Consider the following 27,161-nt stretch of genomic DNA (forward strand, 5'->3'; position numbering starts at 1 on the left):
CCTCTGATCTATTCAAGCTCTTTCTCGTATCTGGAACCTACAGAATAACATTCTTACGGACCTCCTGACCTAAACACGTTTGCCTGCGATTACAAGGAATTAATTCAATGAGCCAGGAAATCCCTTCAGTTTTGGTACGGGGTGTCAGTGCCCCGGCGCTGGCAGGGAGGCTGCAGGGGCCTCTGTGAGGAGAGGCCGGGGCTGCCTCGTGCCAGGCACGGCCGGTTCCCACCGGTTCCGGCCGGTTCCAGCCAGCTCCACAGCGGCCCTGCTGCGGGACACAGCTGAGCCCCTCAGAGGAGCTGGTAGTGCCTCTGTGAAAGTGTATTTGAGAAAGTGCAAAACGGTGCCAGGCAGTAAGGAGTGAGGAAAAAAGTGTGAGAAACAGCGCTGCCAGTAGCAAAGTCAGAGAATAAGGGGGGGGAGGAGGTGCTGGAGCAGATCTTGTTCTCTCCCCAGTCCTGTTGAGGAGGGGGAGTGAGAGCAGCTGGGTGGGCATCTGGAGCTGGCCATGGTCAACCCACCACAGTTTTAATGCAACTATATAACATCACTAAATTTCATGGTCAATAAAACAGAAATTCACATGAACCTGATATTGACTGTATGCAACTTTGTATTTGCCATCTATGGAATTCTGCAGTCTTTTTATAAGCAGCTCTATGCTTGAGTACCCACAAATGTGTTGCTAATCACATACAGGTATCAAACAGAAAAAGTCTACAGATTTCATACAAAGTTTGGCCACATACTCAGAGTCAACCCTGTTCCTTCATATTTAACATCACTGCTCTCTGTGAACTAGTTCAGAACAAGGCTGTGGTACTGATCTGTGGCAGGACAGACCACCATGATGCATTGCCATTGTATACCAAAATACTACCAACATAATAGTAATAAAAAAAGCCACTGGTTTTGGACATTAACGTAAAAACTAATCATGTTATTATTCTTACAGCAATGGTTCAAAAGCTCAATGTCTGAATAATTATATCCCAACCTGCCATCATTAAATAAGCATTAAAGAGCTACACATACTGCTTTGGGGAAAAGAGAATTCCAGAAAAAAGGTAATTATATTGAGAAGATAAGATATCATTTTTGAACAGTAAAACTAAATTTACTGTAATTTAAAGCCAATTTTCAGCTTTGGTCTTCAAAGAAATATTAAGTGCCTTAATAAATACATATTTATCCCTCAGATTTGCAAGATGGTCTCCCAAATAAAAAACCACCGTATGTGGCACCTTACATACGAAGCAATTCAAGAAATAAATTCTTACAGTATGAAACAACATAACTGCTAGTGCTAGAGTAAATTTAAATTTGTAATAAGAAACTTAATGGAAACAGAAAGCAAAGTGATAAATAGCAATTAGTATCTCTCCAAACCTCCTATAGGATTTCATTTGAGGAGCAACTAACAAATGCTCAGTATTGAAATGTTTATTTAGACTAGATGTCAATGTTAGTTTGTGGTAGCAAATTACAACAGGAGGTAAAAATTCTATAGGAGTTCCACAAAAATTTTCTAAGGCCAAATTTAAAACACAATTTTTACCAAAAGGTTTTAAAGTCATACAACACTGAAAGTTCTGCATAGACTCCATTGTAAGAGCACTTACTGGGTCTGTTGATGGTCACAAAAAGCATGAACCAACTTAACAGTGAGAAAAAAGATGTTATTTCTCAAATATGACTCATAGATCACTCTTTTGGAAAGAAGTCAAAGTTAGAAGAAATGGTTAAGCTCACTTCTAAAAGCAATAAAACAGCTGTACAATGAGGATATCCTGCACAGCAGAAAGTGACCATTCACACACACACACACAGAGAAAAAGGCCGCCTCCTCCCACTTTGTTTATCCAGCTTCTTGTGACCATTAAAACTGAGGGCCATTAGCAGCCCTTCTCTGCATGAACTGGGATGGACTGCATGGAGGGAAACCGCTCTGTTCTGTCAGGAGCAATTGCTACTGCCCGGCACTAGCAAAATTTGCATCATTAGCAAATAGTCCTTGTCCCTCTTGAGTTTCCAGGGAGCACCAATCTTCCGTGCTAGCAGTACCTTCACCTCCCATGTTGAAAGCAGCAGACCTGCTGCTAGTTATGCAGATATACTATTGCACAGAGTCTCTTAAAGGAGCAGATGGGGGGGGAGTTCCTCTCCCCACACACTTTTCCTTTGGCATCTTCTGAATGTTCTCATTAAGATACTAAGCCTGAGGAGTGCTGTTTTATTAGTTACTCATTGTTGGTTGTCTCCTCAACAATATGCTAGGAAGTTATTAGGAGAAAAAAGGAGCAAGACAATCTACTGAGTTTTGTGGTCTGGGCCAGAGAGTAACAGCTATGTTTTAAGACCATTTGACCTCAACTAAACAAATAAATCTGCATCCTCATTAGGGCTTCCAGTCTGCAGTAAGCAGCAGGAAGGTAACATATTTTCCTCTTTATTATACCTCGGCTGCAGTCTCACTGTATGGATCAGAAACTCTAGGTCTTCAACCGAGATCGGGATCAACCCACTATTTTCTTAAAATCAGTATCAGTTTATTTAGCCAGAAATCACTAGACAACTGGCTTTGGTAATGATTTCTCTCTTGCATCAATTTCAGACTAAATTTTAACATATTTAATCCAAATTATGCATCTTGATTTTCTTCAGGTTCTCATAGATCCTTCAAATGGGAACTAAGGATCAGGAATCTGAGAAAACGGTTTCTAATGAAAAAGAGAATGATATATGGATCCAACTTCCTTCTCTACAATGCTTGTTTCATTATTAAAGAAAACTATCTTAAGAAAGTACTTAAAAATCACATCTGTTACACTTACGCTTTGCTAAATTTCATATCACAAGACATACAGGACAAATAAGCTCCAAATTAATGTCAAGATTTTAGAATCTGGTGCTTCATACATAAGAAAAGCATAAATCCATTAACTGTTAGAAATATCAATCTCTGGTCTATGCTAAGGAATTTCATCCAATCTTCATACTCCATTGTAAATGCTGTCCACTGTAAAATACCTCAAGCTACTGGCCAAAACTATAACAAATCTGTATCATCCTGCACCTTCAGAGTCAACACCAAGGACTAACATACTGCCTCAGAATTGGCAGCAACAGTACAAGAGAAAAATCAACTTCCTCCCACCACCCACTGAAATCAACCCACAGTCTCTGCCTGCTTATCTACCAGATAGTCTCCTCTGCAAGCAACCAGTTGAGAACTGATGACATTTGAGCTGTTCTGACAGCAGCTAGCTGAGGACAGCAGTGGCTGAAGTATGCTACACACCACAGTATGAGACACAATGCTCCTGAATGCATCTGCTTTATTCTTACATGTGCCGTTCAGATACATATTTATTTTCTCGTGTATATACTTAAAAAAACCAGAATGATTCATTATTGTAAAAAAAAATCCAAATGGCGTCACTCAATGGGTTCTGCACAGAGCACTGAAAAGACCAAGGTGTTGCTGATGGTATAACTTCATGAACCCAGTGCTGCAGTTTGCAAAGCTTTACAGCCACACTAATGCAGGTCAGAAAACACATTATGACTTGACATAACTGATCAATATGTAGAGTAATTTCAACTTCAGTAACTAAAGAGCAGGTAGAAGAAAAATCAAAGAACCATAATAAAACTTATATGAGAGGAAAATGAAATAAAATTACTATCCTAAGGAGGTCAGAGGAGGATGAGGGGTGGGGGGACAGAGTTAGAGAGACAGAGTTAGAGAAAGAGAAGCCAGTTCAGCAGTGAAATGTCTGAACATGGGAAGGAAGCTGGGTTTGATCCAAGCAAAGACTGGAAGGCTCTAAGAGGTACCGAGCATAAGCCAGCACCCCTAGATGCTTCTTTGCTAGCTAAGGGAATATAAAAATAAACAGTTCCCAAGGATCAGAGTGCAGGTAGTATTTCAACCGACATTAAGTGTTTGCTTAGTGTACTGTTTTCTCTTGTCCCAGCAATGTGGCAGTGAATTGCAAGGTTATGGTGGAGAGAGAGAGGAGAAAGACATCATGCTATCTATGTGCAGCACATCAACAGGGGCACTCATCCTCTGGTGCCACACAATTTCCCCTTCTACAACATACTGTTTTGTAGGAGACTGCCTCACCAAACACATCTCAGAGCTCAATAAGCGGCTGTGCAGGAGGAAGAGTCTGTTTGGAGATTTCTTTGGGAACAGATGGCTTTAAGGCAAAGGCCCAGGAAGGCTGCTCTGTCAGGGGTGGCTCTGGAGGAGAGACTCTGCTATGAGAAGGGGACAGTCTGCTGAAGTAGCCAGCCAGAAGGCTCTGGTGGGTGACAGGACTGCCAGCAGCACTCAGCGCTCTCCCCTGATGGTGAGGGGCCATCTAGTCCCAACCCTGCTCATTTCTGTTAATGACCTTTCCTCTGCCTCCTCAGTAACACAAATCCAATGAGACATATTTGCAAACCTATCTCCAGGCAACTGCGCACTATTTGATCCTACACATTTACCTACAGTTCTGAGCCAAATGCTCATGGGCATGAAGAAGTGAAACCTGGAATAGCTTTTCCGCTGCTCACAATTTGCCTACAAGTGCCATTTGAATTAGCATTTTTATAATTTATGTGCAGAAGCTGAACAACATTTTTTGAAAGTCTGACTCTCAGTTTACACAGGTATGACTCAGTTTACACAGATATAATCTGCACATAACTCTGACTTCAGCAACATTATCTTGAGAGACTTTGCACCTAATGCTTATAAACATCATGGTACAGGACTGGTAGCAGAGCGTCCAGAAGGAATCAAGCAATTTGGGTTCCAGTTATGGCACATGTCTATCAGTGTTTCACTTTTTCTTTTCCAACTTATGCTATTCCTTGGCATGTAGCATGCAAAACTTGTTTCCAAAGGAACATTTGTCATAAAATTATTTAAAAAAAATAATTTTGCATAGGGTTCAAAGAATAACCAGAAGTTTTTCAAGGATGCTTTTCTTCTTTCCCCAAATTATTTGATTCTATTCTTTCTGCTTTGAAGCACGCAACAGCACAAGCTTTGAACTGGAATGCTCTGCTGAAGCCCATTTTACAGTGGAGGAAAAGCTGAGTTTTCTTTTGCTGTGATGATATTCCCACTGCCATAAAAACACAAGTCCTTGAAATGCTGAGCCTATACTTAAACAGGGTAGTTCACTACATTGTCTTTCAGCTCTTCATAACTATGATGCAAAGGTGGCTTTCACTGCCAGCTTGAGGCTAGTTACCGTGATTCATATAAGCTTAAATTGTATAAAATTCCACTGCAGAGGGACTAGTTCAGTTCACTATTCACCTGCTGTCCTAGTTTGACTTCATAGTCAAACACGAACAAATTATGCTGTAAAATCAGGAATAAGAACTGTAATAAGGAGCAGGGAAGATTTATATCCTCTTTAAACTAGCTGTCCATGTAGGTTTTTGTCGAACTAGCACATACTAAGTTGAGTTCTCTGCTAAATCCTCCACTAAAATGAGCACTTCAAATGCATTTCTTTTTCAGTATATTTCATTTCCCAAATGAGGATTAGGGGATACAGTTGATGGACTCTCTCACTGGAAGCTTCTTTCCTTTAATTTTTATTAACTTATGTCTAAAAAAAAAAGGCAGGCCAATCTTGAGAGTTCTCTTATATGTTCTTGGTCCAACAGGCAACTGTTAAAAACCTTTTCTCTTTTGGAAGTCATAGTCTGCACAGAAAATTCCATTTAGATGAGTTCTGTCCACATCACATTTCTCATTCAGCAATTATTATCTCTTCTCCTGATTTAAACAACTCTTCTTCCTTCACTTCACTATATCATAAATCCAAATAGCTGAACTCACACCCCATCTGAAACTTCATTTCATAAAAAGAAAAAAATGCTGTGGTTACCTCTTCGATAAAATTAGATTCTGCTAATAATTTAATTCATTTATCCATTTCTTTTATCCTTCCTCTCCCAAGACTGTTAGATTTCTAAACTTTTATTTTAGTTAAACTTTTCATGTAATTTTTCAGATATTCTGGGCATCATCAAATCTCCACAACTGCGTAGAAGCTGCTCAGCACTCTTGAAAATCATGTCACAAAAGTCACTGGTGCACAACTTCATTTTCCATGTGTCCATAACAATTCCTGCATACCTCCAGGGCTGGGCATTAATTTACCATCCATGATACAGCTAAGGGGATCAAACGCTTCTTCTCTAAGTACAACCATTTCTCTCTTTCTTTGTCACATGTAAAAGAAACTATAGAAAAAAGGCATTCCTAAAAACATTTCTAGCACAAGCACTTGTACTGTATCTCCATCAGTCAACCCATGTACAAAGAAAGAGAATAAAGCTTTAGGGCTCACAAGCTGTGAGAGATAAAGAATACAATACAAGACTCAGTCTATCAAGATTAGGTCTCACATTGGCTTCACATCAAGCTCCCTGTGTTACCATTTGGCTTGCAAAGCTCCCTCCAAACTTGTGTCTTGTATCTTTCTTTTTTTTTTTCCGCAGCATACACACTGCCATGTATCTCCTCTGCCAGATCTCTTCCTTTCAGCCAAATTCAGACATTTCTTTTTCCTTTTTTTCTATTTTTTCTCTCTCTCTTTTCTTTCTTTCTTTTTCTTCTTCTTTTAAGAAAATGTGTTTCTATCACAAAAGAGCCAAGTGTAGTTCCAGAGACTTGATGAATAGGCCCAACATATATACACATGGTTTGTGAGTTGGCCATGTATCATCAGCCTCATTTATCAGTGTGGAAACTTGTAGAACAGGAAAGTGCATTGGCTCCTTACGAATCCTGTTTCAGTCCCTGGGATAAAATCTGCTCCTCGTGTTCTATAGTCCAATCATTTATCAACAGACTCAGATTAGCATTTTCTATTTCCTTTCTTTTGTATTCCAGTCAGCTGTAGAGCTCTTCCCTTGAGAAATACCAAATTATCCACACTTAATTGATTTCTTATGTTGATATCATTGGCAATACTAAAGTAGAAAAAATAATTTCAGAACTGAAATGTTAACTGGAATCCAATAATTCTTATAAAGCTGAAAAAATTAATAGTTTGGTCTACTCCCATACAGTTTAGTAATGACAGAAACAAACAGGACTGCTACAGAATGGCATTCAAACACAACATAGTAATTTTCCACTCACTGTTTTTATGTGAATATCAATATAAACCCATCAGCTGTTAGACAAATGAGTAACTGGCATCATTACCAGAGCAGACAAATTCCTTCTTCTGAACCTCTGCCACAAGAAAACCGCGCAGGTTTACAGGTGCCAAACAGAAGGTGAACTGCCCGATAGTGCGCCTCTGCCGCAGCCAGTCAGACAGCCAAGCCAGGTGGCAGTCGCAGTGCAGGAAGTTGGAGTGAAGCCGCCTACAAAAGACAGAACAACCCTAAAGTTGTTAGTAGTTTTTTAAACAGAAGACACAAACCAGAGCAATCAAGTACAAGTCTGTCTGGCTCTTCACTGCAGTGCAGGTAGGATCACTACAGGTTATCGGTTACAGCTGAGTCAGGTCTTGATCGTCTACATTGCCATATAATATATGTGCCCGCATATAAATTAGTGCTATTATTTATAATGTCTTGGAAGAATGAAGTTAAATAATTACCTGCCTACAGGTAATCATGAGCTGGCCATTCTAGAGAAAAGAACATGAAGAATTTAAGATTCCTCCAAGTAATCACTTTGCCTGTGATTTTGTATCAGAAATAACTGTGTGAATGTGATATCTTTGAGTGAATTCAAAGGATGGCTTGTATAAACATGAGGACCAGGCTGAAAAACAGGATGATAGGTGATTCTTCCCTCTTCTCTCTCCTTTGTGGGGAGGAAGGAGGGACAGAGAGTAAGAGAGAGAGAGAGAGAGAAAACCCACACACCAGAGGCTATTGATACCTTGTATGTTCCTGTATTGCCTGAACAAATTCATCAATGCTCTTTACTGTGGCAATTTAATGCAAGTATGCAGGTTCTAGACAGGAATTTTCAAGTAATGACGAAGAAGGCGACCATGACAGGGTCATGCCACACAGCAATGCAGGGGCCATTCTTTGTAATGGAAGATCTAGCCACACAGCTCCCTTCTCAGCCTGCTTCATGCCTGGCACTAGAGACTTGCAGAAGCATCGTCACGTTGTGGGGGGAAGTCTGCAAAGTGACAATGCGTCCAGGGAGCAAATCTGGTAATTTTAATAGCTACCAAACTTTAGGTCAAAACAAAAGCCCAGGACATTAATTATATCATTCCTTGTAATGAGTCATACATTTGCAGTGTTATACCAAAGCCGAAATGATAAAACAGATTGAAAGTCCTGTCAGAAATGGTTAGACAAAGCATTATTCACTAATATTACAGGCATTACATTTAAAAAAACCCACACAATTGGTGTGCACAGGATTTAGCCCTGTCTATCCACCAAAGAAATTAACTGTCTGTGAGATCTTCATATTGCACAGCAGCAGTGCAGGTCAGCAGTGGCGCCCAGGCTGACAGTCCCCAGATTTGTATGTCTGGGGTGGGCAGTCACAGTAAAAGACTACAAATCTGGAACTGAGAGTTTATCCTGTGGAGATGGAAGATGCTAGTCTCCTGGGAGCACTGTAAAATGTAATTGTTTTAGAAGGATGGCTATACACATCCCTTGTGTATAGGGATTATGAAGCTATTTAATTGACACTGCAGTAAGTTAGATTTCTAGTAAAATGTTTTCTTATCATGAACCATTAATCTGCCTGGAACACTTTTTGTTGATTGAAAGAACAAAAAAATATATTTGCAAAGAAAAGGGAACAAATATCATCTAGCCAGAAATCACCCTAAGTAAGACTTTGTTCTAACTTAGAGAGTAAGCATTGCGTTTAAATCCTCCAAGTCTTATCCTTTCCCACCACCACAGCAGTCAACAATGATGCTTAGAATCATCTTCCTTCAGGAACTGAAACAGAGCTCATCCCATGTCATGCCCTGCATCCCCTGTATGGATGCAGGTAGGCAGAAGTAATAAAACCGCAATTTCACAAAAAGGGGTAGCTTTCCAGTTCTGTGAGTTGTTTTTTTTTCCTCACTAAATTTGTATAGCTGGTTTCTGGGTTTTCCCATTTTAGTAGTGCAAACTGTCACCTCTTTGCCAGCTCACCTGCCTCAGCAGAGCCCTACCTCGTTAAAGTTTTTGCGTAGATATTCTACAGTTTGCTTTTGAGAGGACACCATTTAGAGAGCCTATCAAGCTTAACAAAGCAGCCTGTTAGAATATATTTTTGATAATTATATTAATGAATACAGCCACAAAAAGACTTTTCACAGTATTTCAGAAGCATAATACACCAATTCCCTGTGAACATGAAAAGCACTGAAGTGATTTGGTACATTTTCAGTTTACCCTTAAATAAAAAAAATTAAAAGAAATTATGCAATTACCTATCTCAGCAGTCACTCACACCTGCAGAGACAACAGGACACTTACCATTAAGCAAATAGGTATGGGGGACATGTTCTAACATAAATAAAGCTGTTTCAAGCAAAGGAAAGCAGATCAATAAAAACTAATTCCTGTCACTTCCAATCAAGGCTAACAGATCAATGAAACTTAGCAACGGAAAAGACAGTTAAATAAAAAAGGTTAGCACAGAAGAGCTGATTTTTTAAAAGAATTCTTCAGGTGCTCCAAATCTTACTAGCAATTTTCTCTCTTTTTTTTTTCTTTATTCCCCTGAGAGGTCATGTTCAAGTTGAATATCCCCTTTATTTTTCCTTCTCTGTTCTTAAATGAGCAGATTGTTTTGAGACTCATGAAGATAAAGCTATTTATCCACAAAACTCTCACAGCAGATGCAGCTGCAGCACAAGCAGCCCCAAATGTCCTGGTAATGGATCTTACTAGTGTGTAAAAAGAGACACATAGGAAAAACACTATCCACACCACACTAGGCCTCAGCTGCATGGAAAAAAGGGCTTGTCCCTACTTAAGTAATATTCAGACCAGGGATTCCCTGCAAGACCTTCTGAAAAAAAGCACTTCTAAGTGTGAAGCTATTCGAGAAGGTGTACAAACTGATGATCATTTTTTAAGAAAACAGTAGAGTCACCAAACTGTAATGAACATCATTCACTCTCCATTTGGACTGAATTTGCATCAACAACCAAGAGATTAAATAAATAGCAGATCTTATTCAGCCATTATGCTTCAGACAGCTTTCTCCTTTTGAGCAAACTGTTCACTGAGGTTGTATATTAACGCAGAAGGAACAGGTTATCAAGTGAAATAAAGCTCAGGAAACTAGAGAGAATATTAACATTTCCCCCCAAATAATATCTTTACAGAAATATTTTACATAGGTGAACAAAAACTGATCAGTTTTACATGTGCTCAGGTGTACGTTAGTTGTTAGGGTATTACTATCCATTTACACAAAACTTGGTTAAATCAAAACAGTATTAGCCTAAATTCTGAATAGAAGATATTCAGAAAATATTGAGTAATATGTAGCTATGCAAACTTGTTTTGTTAATAATTATAATTAATAAAGTATTAATTGTGAAAAGTGGTAAGATGACTTGGGGATAGAGGAAGAACTTTTAATATGAAGGAGCAGCAGAAGAAATTATGAAATGCTATTTGATTCCTGTATTTATCTCATATTAATTACTGTTTTGATGACTTTTCTGCCTCTGTTGAAACAGATGGAAGGAAACATAGAAAACTAAACTATTTTACTGTATTTCCACCTGTCTATGTAGGATTTTTCAGTTCCTATATTGAACAGCTAAGAAGGGTATTGTGTGTTATTTGGCAGTCTTTGGAGACTGAAACATGCCACCTGATATTGATGAAACTACCTTTACAGAACATGAGGTGAATGAATACGAATGCAAGTTTGCAAAGGTGCCCTTTTAGCCATAAACCCTAAATTAAATTTCCAGCAAATCCTTTTAGAGTGGGTCAGCATTCATGTTCTATAAAAAGTGGCTCTCAGAATTCAATATAAAAGCTTCCCTTTATAAATCCTATTTATGACTTCCTTCCCTTTTTTTTTTCTTTTTTTTTTTTTTTTTCCTTAATTACAGCAGAGGGGGATTAGTCAGTATAAGTCTCCAGGGAGCTATATACAAAGCCATCTCCAAAATTAAACTAAAAGGAAAATGACAGAAGGCATTGAGCTCTGGTAACAGACGAGACTGACTAATCTGAAGAAGCCAGGCAAATTTTCTGGACCACCGTGACTGAATGAGAAAAGGCAAAACTCCAGAAACCTTAACCCTATACCTTTATCTTCTTTATCCATTCTCTTCTAAAAGACAAACATCTAATTTCCATTTAATTACTTCCATTAAGATCTATGAATGTCACCATTTAATGAAGAATGTAAATTTAAATCAGAGGTTATCTTATATAGATTGACGAGTGAGAGCCATTTTTCTTCAGTTTTGTTAACTTATTTAATATGATTTTACACATAAATATGGAGCGTCCTTGAAGCATTTTATCTTTTCAGTGCCATAGACAATTTTCAGGCTAGCTACTATTTCCCTTTCTTTGCTTTTAGGACTAAATACGTTTTGGTTGAGTTTGAGATTTCGGAGGAAAAACAGAGAGACTTTGTTTAAACATGACTTTTCCTGAAGTTGTGTGTATATCCTAAAGGAATTTAAAGGAATAATTTATTTAAAGAAAATGGTTTTGGTAGGCTATGGCTAAATTATACAAATGCACACAGTCTAATTTCACAGTCTTTGTATTTCGGTCTACTAAAGCCGATCAGAGCTTTTCCAGTGGAATGGTGCCCAGCTACAGAAAACAGGATTTGATGTAAGAGAAGTTTTTATAAAAAATGCATCAGAATCAGTGACATTTTGTTTCAGAAAGTATCTGGAAAAGAAGCTTTTTTCAAGTTCTTTAAAAAATTTCTTGTTTCAGAAATTAGTATTCTGAATTTGAAAAGAAGAAATAGGATTTAAACACAGGACATTAACAAAGTTAAATAACTTGATCCATCTGAGCAGTTTTCATAATTTTGATGATGCTCCAGCTTGGAACACTTTTCACACTACGGATTTTCCCATGGGGAAAAAAATGCTAGTTTCTCTTCCGGCTAAATTCAAAATCTTGCCTCTTCCCTAACCTGGGGTAAATCCAGGGCCCCGAGAGCACCAGACGCCTTCACAACCCTGCTTGGCCTCACCGGGGGCTCCCCGGGCTCCCCCAGCCCTGCCAGGGCCCAGGAGCCCCGCACGGCCCAGCCGGGGGCTCTCAGGCCCTGCCCCAGCCATGCCGAGCAGCGCGGGTCTCCAGCCCTGCCCCAGACCACCCTGCCCGGCCGTGGGCCCCGCTGGAGCTGGTCCCCACCCGTGTCCCGGCCGGTCCTCAGCTGTCCCCATCCCCACAGATGGGCCCGAGGCTGCCCCCGCGGAGGGGGGTCCCTGCGGGACAGGCCCAGCCCGGCCCTGCCTGCCACGGCCCTCACAGGGTCAGCCTTGTTCAGTGACTGTCTTCCTCAGGAGAGCAGGGTGAATTGTTCACCTTGGGAAGAGACTGAAATAAGACTACCACAAGGCGACAAATATCCAAAGAGATGGCTGACGCCATCATCATCATCATCACTATTATTATTATTATTATTATTATTATATTCGAATACGTTACTCACAGAGTCCTGATCTTTGGCATGTGATTGAAACTGGTAACAGGAATGCGGGTGATGTTGTTATTGTTGAGAGTACTGTTAGGAGAAAAAAAAAGAGACAAAAGAGAATAACAGATTGATCAATTATTTACAGTTCTTTACCAACACACTATTTACAGAAACAGGCTGCTAAAACTCTTCTTAACAAATCTGCCAGGCTGCGAACAGTAAGACATGCTGACCAATACCTCAGACAATTCGTGACATATCATGAAAGATACTGTTAGGGCAAAGCAACCAACAGCTGCACAAGAATGGATGAAGGTTACTATTTACCATGTCTGAGTACCAAGGAGTACAGGAGGTGAGTTTTTATCGACTACTGGAATGGACCCCGACTTTTTGGTTAAGCCGCCACTTGCTTGAAAACCTGGTGCAGCTTGAGTGGAGGAACATCAAGCTCGCATACCGCAACAGGAAAGCTTTGCGCTTAAAGTGCTCACTCTCACACAAAAAGAGAGCTGTTGACTCTCACGGGCTTGTTAACACAGCCAGCTTACGTGGACAGACAGCTCAAATTGCCCTTTTGAAAACATACAGATGGATGGGTACCCTTTCTTTGGTTTCCTTATGAAAAAATATATGGGTAGTGGAACAGACTGTAATAAAACATGTCATGACCCAGGCATGTAAGGATTTCTGCTGCTCTATCAAAGCAGAGCTTAAAGAGAAAATGATCTCAGCTGCTGGTAGGGACCCCCTTAGTGCTTCTTATGAAAAATGAACCGACTCGATTATCATCAGCTGAGTGTGCTGCTCCCATTTATGTAGCTCCTAATTATATCAATGACTCTCTAGCAAATTAGAAGCTATAAAGATTATCAAGATGGCACAGGAAATGGAAAGCACTCCAACAGGGCGTAAGTGCCGTGCTCCAAGTGCACCAAATCTGCAAATACAGTAGCCCAGTTTGTCACAAGATTTGATGGGACCGGTGATGACTCCATGTCCCAGCGTGGCCAGTCCTGCTGCTGGTAGCAGCTGCCTATTTGAAACATGTGGTGCCCACAGCACTACGGCATGGAGCGACCTCTGCTTTATACAAGGGCACAGCACTCCACAGGGTCACTTTGGTAGAAGATAGTGCTTTTGTACATTTGTTTGTGTGTTGAAGAAAATACCTGCTGAAGCAACCTAAAGGCACACTACCCTTCCCTGAACTATTTAGTTGTTCCAATGTTATGTATTTACATAGGACATTTAATCAAAAGCTCTTGAAGAGTTTTACAGAAGTTAACTAGCCCTCTTGGTCACCTGCCAATTTAAAAACATTTTTACAATTCTGGCTAGAAATCCTTTGGCAAAACCATCATCTACAACATCAGCAGATTAAAGCTAAATTAGATTATACCCTATTAAGACTGTTTTTCTGGTACACAGGAAGAGACACAGGCATACTGGCAAAGCCAGAAGGTTGCAGGGTAACACAGCTATGCGCAGGCACACTCAGGAGAGGTGCGTGAGCAGGCTCTGACATTGGCAGCAGCGTGTTTGTGTTACTGCTGCACTGCAGAACAGACAGGACAGAACATGACCACTTTGTTAGTAGGATCGTAGCTGGTATTTCAGCATAGTGCTGCACCAGATGGATACACTACTGATCTGGAGCCAGCTTGGGGCTGACATACCCATGGCAGCAAACTGCACCAACAGAGCAAAATTACCCTTCCTTTCCAAATCTGCGAGCAAAGTGAGTCATGTCAGTAAAAGCAAAGTTTTGGAAATCTGGAATCTGCATGCGAGATCTGTTGCCAGAGATCTGTGTCAGTCAAGTCACACACGTTCACACACCTGGCTGATAAAAGCTGTAAGCCTTAGTGCATCATGGCTTATAGTAAAATATATAGTATTCATTCCAGATCCTCTGGAAAATTTGATGCTGCCAAAAATTGGACAAGAAACACATAGCTAAGTATTGGGATCAATGGGTATACAAAATTACGGGTTTGTGTATGCAATTTCTCAGTACTCAAACACAGTCTATTATAAATTTACTGGATAAGATGAAGAAGGAAATACTGTCAACTTCAGAAGTAAACTGAAAGTAAGCTCTTACAGCTATCAGCCATGTGATTTCATCAGCTGTGCGTCACAGTCTGCACATGCACTGCCTTACTGTGGCTTCAGCAGTGGAAGTGAACACGAGTATCAGTGTACAACTGCAGGGCTGAAAAGCTCTACCTTTGAATTCCTGCTAACGTCATGATGACAACACGAATGTCCCACTGTGGCAGTTTATATGGTGCAAAATGAACCTCTCTGTCATGCAATTGCTACTGCTTGATTACCTTATTTAGCCAGTGATACAAACCAAAGTCTTTTGTGGACAGTTAGCCAAAACAAGTATGTACAACAGTTTCAGAAAGTGAAGAAAACCTCTTAGAAGGGTGCATACATATATACATCAACACAGCCACCTCTCAATATCTATATTTATTTGCTATTTGCATTTGCACATGCATGTTGGGAAGTTCAAACAGGGCTCACAAATGGAATTTCTACTTGCACCACCTTTATTTTCCATAAACATGAAAACATAATTCACCCTTTGCCTCAGTTGCCTGTTACATAAAAATGAGCTATGTGCTTGGTTGGAAGATTTTAGGTATACACTGATAAATAAAAGCCACATGTAAAGTCAACTCACAAAAATTAAATCACATACATAGCTGATGTCTGAATAGGTCACACATGGCACTATAGAAGTCAATGGAAGCCATAGGAATTCAAGGGAGACTTTCTATTGATTTCAAAAGGACATGGATTGGATTCAGGCATAACAGGATGTGACAGCGAGCTTCCTTCTATGCTAACTGAGGGTAGAGAACACACCCCTGTCTCCCAGTACAATTCTTCATCTGGATGCAGAAAGGTCAGCCTTTACTTCTGATTTGATGATTCAAAAATATTTTTTAATTTCTTAAAGTATTTCTGTTTAAGACAAAGCATTATTCCAATCACACAGTATTTCTACTCACAAAGTATCAGATGAGAGTGGCTCAGGTTTTGCCCCTAATAAGCAAAGGTTTCCCATAATTCATCAACAAATATATAACCCTCCTTCTAAGAATCCTCAGTGCTGAATTAATATACTCCTTAAACACAAATTTCAGGGATAACTCTAGCAGATAGCTATTGTGCAGATGACTTAGTAGCATACTATTTCATTGATATTTAAATGTTAACCATAATGAAGGCAATAAAACATCTATGATAACAGCAATTATTTCAGAAGAAAGAAGGCCAAACACTGCAAAGGCCACTAATTGACAGTGAACTGTCTGCATTACAGCCCAGTTGTAGCTGCAGGAATTTAACCCTGCTGCTCTGGTTGTGCAGAGCACACAGCTCCCACCACTGTAGGAACTATTTGGCTTTCGAATGGAGACGTTTTCAGGTAGAGGTATGCTCTAAAGGCATTCCGCTAAGCTTTGTTATGCACATGAAGCCTTCCCAGCAATGATTTTTAAGAGTATGTGTCCTGACAGGGGTAAGCACACAACACAGTGCCATTTTTAACACATGAAGGGAAAAAATAAATTCTGCTTCAGTCATCTGCTAGCTGCTCCAAGGCCCCAGTCTCACTTTGATCCAACTAAGATTCAGATCCATAGAAACAGATGCACAAACACAAGGAAGCTGTAATAAATAGAACACTTCCAGAATCTTCTGACTCTTCCAACATCATATGGGGAAACTTGTATTCTGCTGGGTTCTCCCCAGCCTTATACCTCCCACCTCTTCTAGAACCCGATATACCCTTGTCCCTTGAAAAAGTACTGTCCTCTCATTTAGAAGTCCTCTCCCTGTAAAACTGTTCACATCCAAAATGCTGAATCAGGAAACTGAGGTTATAGACAATATTATTTATGCCAGCAAACTTCCCACCTTGGGCCGTGATCCTTGTCAGATCTTGCAAGCTAAGCAGAAGCAGACTGCAGCAGTCCTAAGGATCCTCCAAGGACTACTTGGAAGACGCATAACGTGGGATCAGCAGTCTTCGAGGTGGTACATCCTCCATCGGTATGAACTGTCATAGTCCCATTGACTTCAATTTACAACCCCAGAGGAACTGCTCTACTAACTCACTCCTCTGCCAGTTGCCCAAACTGGTTAGAGGCACACATGGAGCTGCTTTCTTCCTTCTGAAGAATAAAGCTGATTTATAGTCCCTACTAATCAGAATTATTTTAAAGGAAAGAACACTCACTCTGCAATCCTGTCACGATTTGAAAACAATTACCTATCTCCTTCCTCAAACTTTTTGTGCAAATTTAACTACATGCAGTTGCATTTCTGTTCTCTTCTGACTTGCTCCAAATTCATGTACACCACTGTAGTTCCCTGACAGAGTTGTTAATTCCAGACTCAATGTAATTACTTTAAAATCATTAACCTGTAAAAATGACTGTCATGTGTGTGGTTTTTTAAATAATATTTATGCATTATTCTTTATCCTTTCTCCACCCTCTTGAATAGGAATACAGGTGTTCAGGACTAGATGAGAGTCAGAAAAAAATTATACTCTAATGCTAGAAGAAATCACACAATTTTTAAGTACGATACTTTGGAAAAAAAGGAAAGGATTTAGATTTTGAACCCTAATAATAATACAAGTATTTTACTTTAAAAAGTCAGGAACTCTAAGCATCCTTTCATGTTCCTTGGACTAATTCAGAGAGTAGAAATCCCAGGCTGTCAGATCAATAGTCAAACACTCTCAAATTACAGAGTACACAGAGATTTTGTTTCTTTTACTTGGTGTTCAGTTAATGATATAACTAAGAGAGCATAACGAATATTAGAATGCCTGGTGACTTATTCATCTGGTAATAATACTTTCATCACAATATATCTATGTACTCTGTTCCAGTTAAGTACTAGGCATGAACCAAAAGGATATTCTGGCAATGATGTCAGAAAAAGTTATACAACATAACAAAATTATCTGAAATATTAACTATTTAATTTCTTCAGTTAGTACTTCAATAACTACATTGTAAAATAGTAACTGTCTTAATGTTTTCCAGTCACATTTCAAGTGGGAAAATACACAGGAGGATTGGGGTTTTTGTTAAATACACAAGGCTGTTTGATGACAATATCGCCTGCTAGATCCCAGCTTAAAAAAAGTTATGGTTTCCTATTTTATCATTGGCAAAAGGAAAACCCACTATGCAAACGTCCGTTTTTCTAAGTACGAGGCATTTTCATAATGTACATAGATGACTAGCTGTGCATCAGTACAATACACACAGTGATGCTTCTTGTTTACAATCTGAATGGATTAAAATGAAAGGGGAAGCGGAGAACATGTCGTATGCTGAAGACGTCCTTTGTTTTTTGACGGTTACAGAGACTGATTTCCTTTCACATTCCATTTCTGCAGCTGATTAGCACAAACAGCTAATCAAATTGAGAAATTATATGGTAGATTAAATTTTTGATTAACACTTCTCCCCAAGCCTTAATAAGCATCTACCATAGTTACTAGAGGTCTGCTGTGCTGGCCATTCAGGTTTTTGATACATGCCAGGCTGCTTTTGTGTCACATTTGGCTGATAACGGGACACTGCAGCATTTGCAAAATTCTCTGTTAGAAAGAAATATTCAGACCCATTTACTAATAGGTAAATGAAGAAAGAAATCCAAAAAGGCACCAGCTCATTTATTATATTTCTAGTTTTGAATGCCTTTTACGTTTGGGCACTAAAGATTCTTTAGAGGCTTATAACATACACGATTTGATAGCAGGAATCCTGCAAACAACAGTCCTCATTTGGCAGCACATACTTCTATGTGTCTATGTGCTTCACTCTAAGTTAAACAATGATGTTAATTTCCTTTTCCTGCTCAAAACTCTCTCAACACACTCTGGAAAGAACAAGGTGCTGTTACCTCACTCTGTGATAAACCTGTATTTTGAAAGTGCGACTTTGAAACGGAGCAGAAAATCAAACGGGCAAGGCTGGTGGGGAACAGCCGTATCAGGCACTGCAGCACTGGTAGCACTAACAAGTCTAACATTTCCTTCTGTCTCCTTCAATTACACCACTGCTTTATCACAGTATGCTTGTTGGCTGTGTATGTAATCCGTGTGTTGTGTGTCCATAACACCATGTAATTGGGCCTAATGCAAGATTATTATCTATGTGCATGCAATGGATAGCTACAAATGGTGCATCTGCAGGCTTGTAACATTCCCAAGAGTGAATTACTGTCATACTCCCCGATTACTGCTTCTCCCACAACTGCCATGGTTTCTAGGCTTCCTATCCCCAGTGCAACTATACATCCAGTAAATGAGACCGGAAAATTTATTAAGACTTAACCAAGGCATCTCCAAACATAATTAGGCCTCTCATGTAAATAGTTTTCTTGATAATGTTATTTCTGTTCAGAAGTGGGTGAACTGATGCAAAAAAAGACTGAGCGGCTCACCCCAAGTTGCCAGTGGAGCTCAGAAAGGAACACAACAGTCCAGCTCTGGCAGTGACAGAAAGACAACTTCTCCAAGATCCCAAAGCTTTGCGGAGGGAGTGGAGCAAGTAAATAAAAATATGTGAAGGAATCTTTTCACAGTGTACATGTGGACTGAAACAGTTGAATCGATGCAAGATTAGACATCTCCATCAGTATTTATACCCATAAAGAAGAGGATCTCGGGGTCTGCCTGAAATACTAGAGATGAAACAAGAATTTGGGTGACTGCATTAGCAGCAAAATTTAACACTAACAGAACCTTAGACCTCTGTGTTAGCAGATTCATATCACTTATTCTTTAACCTCTCTCCAACTACAGAAAAAGCTATCGCAAAGGGAAAAGAAATTCTCTGTTCCTTGTATTCAACAAGGGTTAAGCAAAGCAGTAACAGGTTTAAATTTCAGAAAGGGGAATTTTGATTAGGTATAGGGGAAATGGTTCTCACAATAAGAACAGAAAAAATACAGAAAAGAGCTGTTATAGAGTGTGCAGCCATCAGCAGCAGAAGCATGTAATAAAAGACTAAATGAATCCCTGGCAGGAATGGCATGGGACTCAATGGTCCTGCCCTAAGGTGGGAAAATAGATGACAACTTCACACCCTTTCCAGCCCTTACGTACCCCCTAATATAACTAACAGCAGGAGCATTTCACCAATTCCAAAAAGTAAATCTAAATCTATTTTTAGTAATAAAACCAGGCCTTGAATTTTATACACTGCCATAATTAATGTTTGTGATTAACTGAGATTGTGGGGTAAAAGGAGCTCTATTTTCAATTGCTGTAAAGAGCTGTTTTTCACACAGGTCAGAAGGAATTTGCATTAAATTAAATATTTACTGTTTCTCATGGCCCCTGATGAAAAAGCAAAATGGCTTTGGCACTCTATCCCTCAACACTGAGCACAGTCCTCACCCTCGACTTTCAAGGCATCCAAAATTTGCTCGTTAGGCAAGGTCCAACACTCAACTGGATCTCTTCAGAGTTTTGGTGAGTCCTGAGTGCCTCTTGTACTCAATCCTTTGATCTCCCCACAGACTGTTTAAGTTAAAGCCCACAACTACCATGTGGGCATATAATGAAAGCAACTGATGCTGCACTGATTAATCCATTACTCTCAACTGTTAGAAAACATAATGATCTCACAAGGGGCCTTATTCACTGACATACAGCAGTAGAGCTCTGATCTGACACCTCAAATTAGCAGCAAAAGCAATAACAGCTGGGGTTTTGTCTCAATATTTGTACCCAACTCTAAAATGAGTTGGCACTATACAAGTGCTATTTTTAAACACAATGTTAGCCCAGGCAAATAATCTTCTAAATAGTCTCCAGGTGACATGTCAAATACACTGAAATAAATAAAAATAACTAGTTGCCAGTTTGTGGTTTCTGTTCTAGTATTAGTCTTTTGCTGATGTGTTCACAAATGTTCTCATCACAGCAACGTGAGAGGCTCTAGCATTGTTAACTTGGGAGGCTGACATCAGAAATATGACTAGTCTTAAGGATACAGAGAAAAGAAAATGTTCTTTTTAGAAATGTATGAAAAAATAAAATAAATAAGCTTAGACGGAATTATGCACAAAAGTGCCAGCAGTGTTTACTGCTACAATTGCCTGATTCTTCCCATTCTGTGGCTGATTTTAATTTGCATATAACTGTCAGATTTTAACTATTAAACTTATTATAAAGGCCAGATGTTTACGGCAGATTTTTTTTTCCCCTTGAAGGAGTGAGATTACTTTCAAAAACATCAGGCTTTGGGGAAATTGGGTTATTACAATAAAAAATTCTTTGTTTAAAATGCCTGTGTTGTCACCCAGCAAGAACCAGGGTGATCACATTTGCCTATAGCAATAACTTTAGGGCATATTACCTTAAGTCCTGTAATTGCTGCATTAACTTTCCCTAGAGACTGTCTGTGCCTTAGCTGGAGTCTCTGAGACTGGCGAGGTCAGGAGCTGAGGCTAAGAGCAGAAGAGAGGGAAAGACAGGACCAGCAGCTAAGAAAATGGTTGGGCAAGCTATCTGGGTAAAGAGATTGGGACTAGGAATCAGTGCAAATGGGTAAAAGAGGCTGAAAAATATCACACAGGCCTGTACAATCAAAGATTGTATTGTTGTATGTATACAAGCAGGAGCAAAATTAAGGATCCTGGTGACTGATGTTTCGTGACTGATGCTCAAACCTTTCTAGTGTTATCTTTAGCCTTGCGTTTGTGTTGTATGTGCACATACGTGTCATTATGCCTGAATTTACTTACTTACACCAACATGCAAATAAATAAAACATGCTAAAACAAGATAAAGTAGAAAATAGAAGAATAGAATAGAATAAAATAAGCCAAGATAAGGCAAAATAACATATAATAAAGGTTATACAGAGAATGAGGGTACACAATTCATCTAGGTTGTGGACTTTTGTTAGATGTTATGTCAAGAACGTCATTCGCATGGTCTTCCATGAAACATTTTACCACTTGCCCTTAAGGAAGACTGCTCTTTCTATATACAGAAAACCATATCTATTTTTGCACACAATCAAATCACCTCTATTAACTGTACAAAATACAGGTACCAGTTGCAACCCCCCATTCTTTCTAACGCCTATGCCCAGTGAGAGTTGAAAAAGCTTTTTAGAGAAATTTCAATCAGCTGTTCAATCTCCTACATGACATTCTAATTCTAGGCAGAAAATACAAATTCAATTCAGGCTGAATGGAAATTTTAGTTATAAAAGCATTGGTGCAAAGACAAAAGAATGCAAGCTGAAATTATTCTGCCACTGCTTTATTTTTAAATTAAGGATTCTCCAATGAGTTATTTTTCTAGACTAAAAAAATGGCACAAGAAACACTGCCTTCACTTTTTTTTTGAATCAAGAAATTTTCTCAAGTCTTTGCCCAAAGGCTACACATTTTTCAGTTCACTGTATTGGGAATGACTGCTGTGGCTCTAAGTCCCAATTACATCCATGATTTTCTGTAAGTATTTGGACTCAGAAAAAGAAAAGTATTTCTGCAAATACTGAATAAATGTTTTACATCATCAGGGTGGTTTTGATGTTTCTCTATGGTATCTAATTTCCAGGGCTGATATTATTGCCTAGAACCACTGGGAACAAGTCCAATTATCATAATACCCAAACCAATGTCCACTGAAATCAGTGCAAGTCCTGTTGCTGATTTCAGCAGAGAGTGAATCTAGTCCCTGCAATCTATTTATTTAGGTGCAGATTTTCACAAGAGCCATAGCAAATGAAAATATAATTGTATTCAATTTCAACTCACCTAAATTTTGTTTTATAGATTCATTTGAAAATCTCTTGTTTAATGAATTAATATAATGAAATTACTAATAGAATTATATTACTTTAATATAAATTAATTGTTAAATACATACTTTTTTTTTTAAGGTTAGACAGAGATATCTCTTAACAAATACGGCTCTTGGTGTTATCCAACTGCATGTATGTCAACTACTTCAGTTTATGGATTCTGTGTTACTCCTGCCAAAATCAGTGGAAACTGGATTGAGTTCTCGCTGCATACAGAGGTCTGAAAGCCTGCTGAACTGTCTTTACGGAAAGGATGAAAAAGAATCAACAAGACAGAGTCAAATCATATGAATTGTAAGTTTGACGCATCAGTACTTCAGCAAAATAAAACAGTTTCTCAGGTTCCTGCCTGAACGGTTGTTTCTGTTTAGTCCTTTCTGAAGCTAAAGCAGTCTTATAAACATAATCCAAACTATTGCAGTCCAACTCTATAACTTGAAAGGAGCAAGAAACTTTTGCCATTTGTTCAGGCTGAAGGCATTTAATGAAGGAGATTTCCAAGGTAAAAGGTTTCAGCATCCAGTCAGTTGAGTGCTGTGGTTTTCTTGCAGGATTCCACCGAAAGAAATTCTAAAGAAACTGATTAAATTTGGATCAGAAAGGAACAGTATCATTCTTCAAAACTGTGTTTTAATTTGCCCCATCCCGAGTACACTGCAACCTTAATGCTATAACCTTATGGTAAAAGCCTCTATTTTGATAGACTTCCCTACCATAATGAACATATCCTCTTCGTACTTGTCAGCATAACACACCCAGGAACAGAAAAGCTATTCCAAGTGGCAGATAGAAATTAGTTGTCTTTTCAGAGCTAGAGAAAGTGACAAAAAATGGACTTCTACATCCATTGTAAGGGGCTACGTGACAATATTCAGTCTCTTTGGGACGGTCATTGTGCCAGCCTGTTGCCACTTCATCAATTGCCGCAATGCGGCACTGCCTGCGGGACTGCGGATTCCTGCAAGTCCCATGCTGACCACTAGGACCAAAGGAGGGATGAGCTGGCAAATCCCATGTATGCAGCAGGCAGCTGCTTGAGAAGTATAAATATAACAATGAATAGAAATGACAGTGGCCACAGTTTAGCCGGAGCATCTGTGTGTCAGTGCAAAAGGTTCTACAAAAGCCTTTTAGGAGGCAGACAATTGGCGTCCATGGAGAGTGGGCTGCCAGAACCCCTGGTTTCCATTTCCCTCCAATGGCAGACCTACCAGGTCCTGCAGGCAAAATAATGCCCCTTATTCCTCTTGCCAAAGGAGCCCCCCCTGATTTCAGGAGCCCAGTGCCTCAGCTGCCCCTCAGCTCCCAAGGCCATTGGCATTGCCACCGGGAGAAGGCAGCGGGAAGAGATCTTTCATAGTTCCAGCAACACCACAGTGGGCATGGCGTGGCACAGAACCGCAAAGGCAATTCTCAATTTTTGACAGCAGAGGAAGGAAAAGAAGCAAACCTTTTAAAAAGGGAACTTCACCTTTACTGCCAAAAGTGCATCCTCAAAATGCAAGAGACGCAGACCATATTTGTGGAATAATTTTATCTTCTACAGTATGTGATGCCCCTACCTGCAATTCATACATGCTAGAAATTAAGACTAATATATAGGCTTATACAAATGCACATGAATGAAATAGGGAATGTGTGATATACACATTCTGTGAATTTGGACTTGCATGTATGAACAGTTGTTAAGGAAAAGTTACATTTATAAAGGAAACAAATGTTTTGAAAGAACAAAGACAACACGTAGTTCCTAGACAAGGGCAATTGCATGTTTCTTGGTGAAGCTGGAAAGGGATCTGCTTTCCATCAGGATTTTCTTTTAGTAATACATTAGACAGCACTTGTGTGCATCACACAAGAAAAAGGTCAATATGTTTAAAAACACCTATCTTTCCAATTTTTAAATTTCTCCCAAACACCACCTGCCCATGAGAAGCAGCAATACCTGCTTATATTCATGCATGCGTATGCAATACAGCTACGAAACCATAACAATTTGAATAGCAAATACTCACAGTGTTTCATTTGCGTTCAGTCCACAGAGTGAAAAAGTGCAAAATAAAATACACACAGGAAAAAAATTCGAAGCACTCATGATCTGTTCAGGAATATTCTACAAGCGCTAGAAGTAGCTAAATAAAAGGAATCAATTGTTCTCCATACACAGCTGTTTCTCTGTAATATCTCCATGCATACAAAATAAAATATAACTGCCATTGTGGATGGTCTGTCCTAACTGTTTCAGCCTAAGTATTAGCTGAAGTGCCTCACCTGATCTCTAACGCCCTAGCCGTGGACGGGAAGACAGGGTGTCTTGCAGATAAAATGGACCCAACCCTTTTAAGACATCATTGAAATTGCCCAAGGAGCCAGTAAGAAGCTTGGGTGCTTGCGGAGTGTTCTACCCCCCTCCCCAGAGCCCGCCCAGCCCGCAACCTCCTCTTGCACCAACGGGGGCTTCTCATCGGCCTTCAAGCATCATCGCAGAGATGCTGCATTGCGGCAATTTATCGATCACAGTAGCCAAGTCCAAAGCTGAAAGCCATGAACAAGATCTGCTTTCCCACCCTCCCTTCTCCCAACAAAGCATTTTTGGGGAGACACCATCTAAGATTCTAATGGCAAAAGATGCAAAAGCAAATCTAAATTACCAATCTGGCGAACAAAGACGTTGTTCAGTATATGCTCCTACATCCCTTTAACACAGCCATCACCCTGTCTTGCACAATGTTCTCTTCTATTTTACCTTCAAATAAATCCCAGTCTCAGCCATAGTCTGGCACTTTCAAGCCACAGACATCTCATGCCACCTAGCACCGTGAAGACAAGAGGGATGCGTGTAATTTTTAAAAATTAATGGCACTACTGTTCATTGTTTCCCTCAATGGCTTTATGTAGCCACCTCATTTGATGCTCTTTCAACCAACCAAGCTATTTTCTGGGGTATCTCTAAAATACTCAAGAGCAACATGGTATATCACAACAAAGGTTTCTGGATGACCTTACAGCGTTTTAAAATTTGTTTCTAAGGCTCTGCAGATGTCCGAAGTGTGGCCATCCATCACTCGTACATACTAAAACAATGCATTTGGATTATTCACCCCAAACAGAAACTTAAGAAATGTAATTCCCCTTCAGAAGTATTGAACCAGTTAACATGAAATTGCTTCATTTATGATAACTAAATTAACATAGAAATTGTGATTATTTGGCTTCAAATTACTTTAAAATTGTTTCATACTTCCACCCTTAATGCAGCCCTTAAATTTTCTTTTTTCTTAAACAGAGAACTGGATATGCTGCATAAAGAAAGTCTAATTTACACCAATCATATGTCTTTTTTTTTAAAGTTTTAAAAATTATTTTTCCTGATTTAACCATAACATACATGCTCTTTTCATCATATATACTTACATTATATACATAACGTTGTCAACAGCAGGAAAAAAAGACACTATTTGATTTTTAGATCAGAAGCATCTACCTATGCATTTTTTTCAGGTGCAGATGTAATTATCTACTTCAGTTACAAGCTAACTGTCTACATATTACTGTTTTGATTTCTAATTTACTATAGATACAATATTATTGTCGCAGCTAAAAACACAGGATAAGGCTAATAACAAGTAATGCATAGTACCCTGATCCCAGCAGCTACAGTTTAAGGTTAAATATCTGACACAGTGCTTGAAGTGGCAGACCAACGATTCTGCTATACAGAGCTCCCATCATAATTTTACTCTCTCTTTGCAGAGAAACCAGGCTTTTGAGTCCTCTCTTTTATAAAGATTGGCTACAGCGCAGAGCCTTTGTCTATGTTGTTCTACCAGCACAGCAGAGGGACAAAAGCTACCTCTGAAAAAGACAAATCATTTATACCACTATAGGTCATAAACAATACCTTTAATTGCACACAGAAAAAAAGAAGGTAACCATTATGTGTTTTGAAACATTTTTTAAATCAACATATTTTGCTGTTGTGGTGATTGACCCCACAGCAAGCAGGAGTTCCCGCATTCCCCACCAGTACATCCAGCTACCGTAGTATCATCATCCAGCTGCTTTGGGGAGTCACATAAACAATGAATTGCAAATCATGGCATAAAATGACTACTGATCTACCTTGAACTTGTTACTTTCCCTCAAGAACTCTGTCATCACCTCAACTTTATCTGCAAGGAGTTTTATTCCCATCATAGTCTCCAGCTCAGCTTTTGGTTAAGGTGTTGAGCCGCACGTCTGCATTATATACAGAGTTGAGTGTCCTCTGGATTAAGTCGTTCACATTCATTTGACTTTCAACAGTCAAAATGCTTGTTCTACATCTTTTATATTACTGACGAGGAAACTATATTAGTCAAAGGGGAGGGAGGGCAGGTCACAAGATGAGCAGAGCAGAGCATGCAAATGAAACAATATCATGGGAGAGAAGGTTTGCCAGAATGTCTCCTGGAGTTTTGACTTTGGAGTCTCTCGGAGCAGTGACTGCAGCACCAAAAAAGGGCTTACACTACACAAGCCATAAAATTGGGCTTCCTCAAAAAGCATATTGGTCAGTGATTCATGAAACTAATAATTCTAACCTGGCACTGCTCTTATCTTGATAAGTTCTGCAGCCCGCACGGCTC

General features: G+C 39.4%; 1 protein-coding gene across 3 annotated transcripts in view; it reads right to left on the minus strand.

Annotated features, from left to right (window-relative positions):
• The window catches only part of SLIT3 (slit guidance ligand 3), a 537,543-nt gene that overhangs the window by 200,071 nt on the left and 310,311 nt on the right, over positions 1 to 27,161 (minus strand). For all 3 annotated transcript variants that reach the window (XM_052816501.1, XM_052816502.1, XM_052816500.1), the window contains 2 exons: positions 12,674 to 12,745; positions 7,235 to 7,398 (listed from right to left, as the gene is read on the minus strand). In XM_052816501.1, coding sequence (XP_052672461.1) covers positions 7,235 to 7,398; positions 12,674 to 12,745 — 236 coding nt within the window. The remainder of the gene's footprint in view (positions 1 to 7,234; positions 7,399 to 12,673; positions 12,746 to 27,161) is intronic.

Source organism: Harpia harpyja, chromosome 20 (assembly GCF_026419915.1).
Source record: "Harpia harpyja isolate bHarHar1 chromosome 20, bHarHar1 primary haplotype, whole genome shotgun sequence".
NCBI lineage: Eukaryota > Metazoa > Chordata > Aves > Accipitriformes > Accipitridae > Harpia > Harpia harpyja.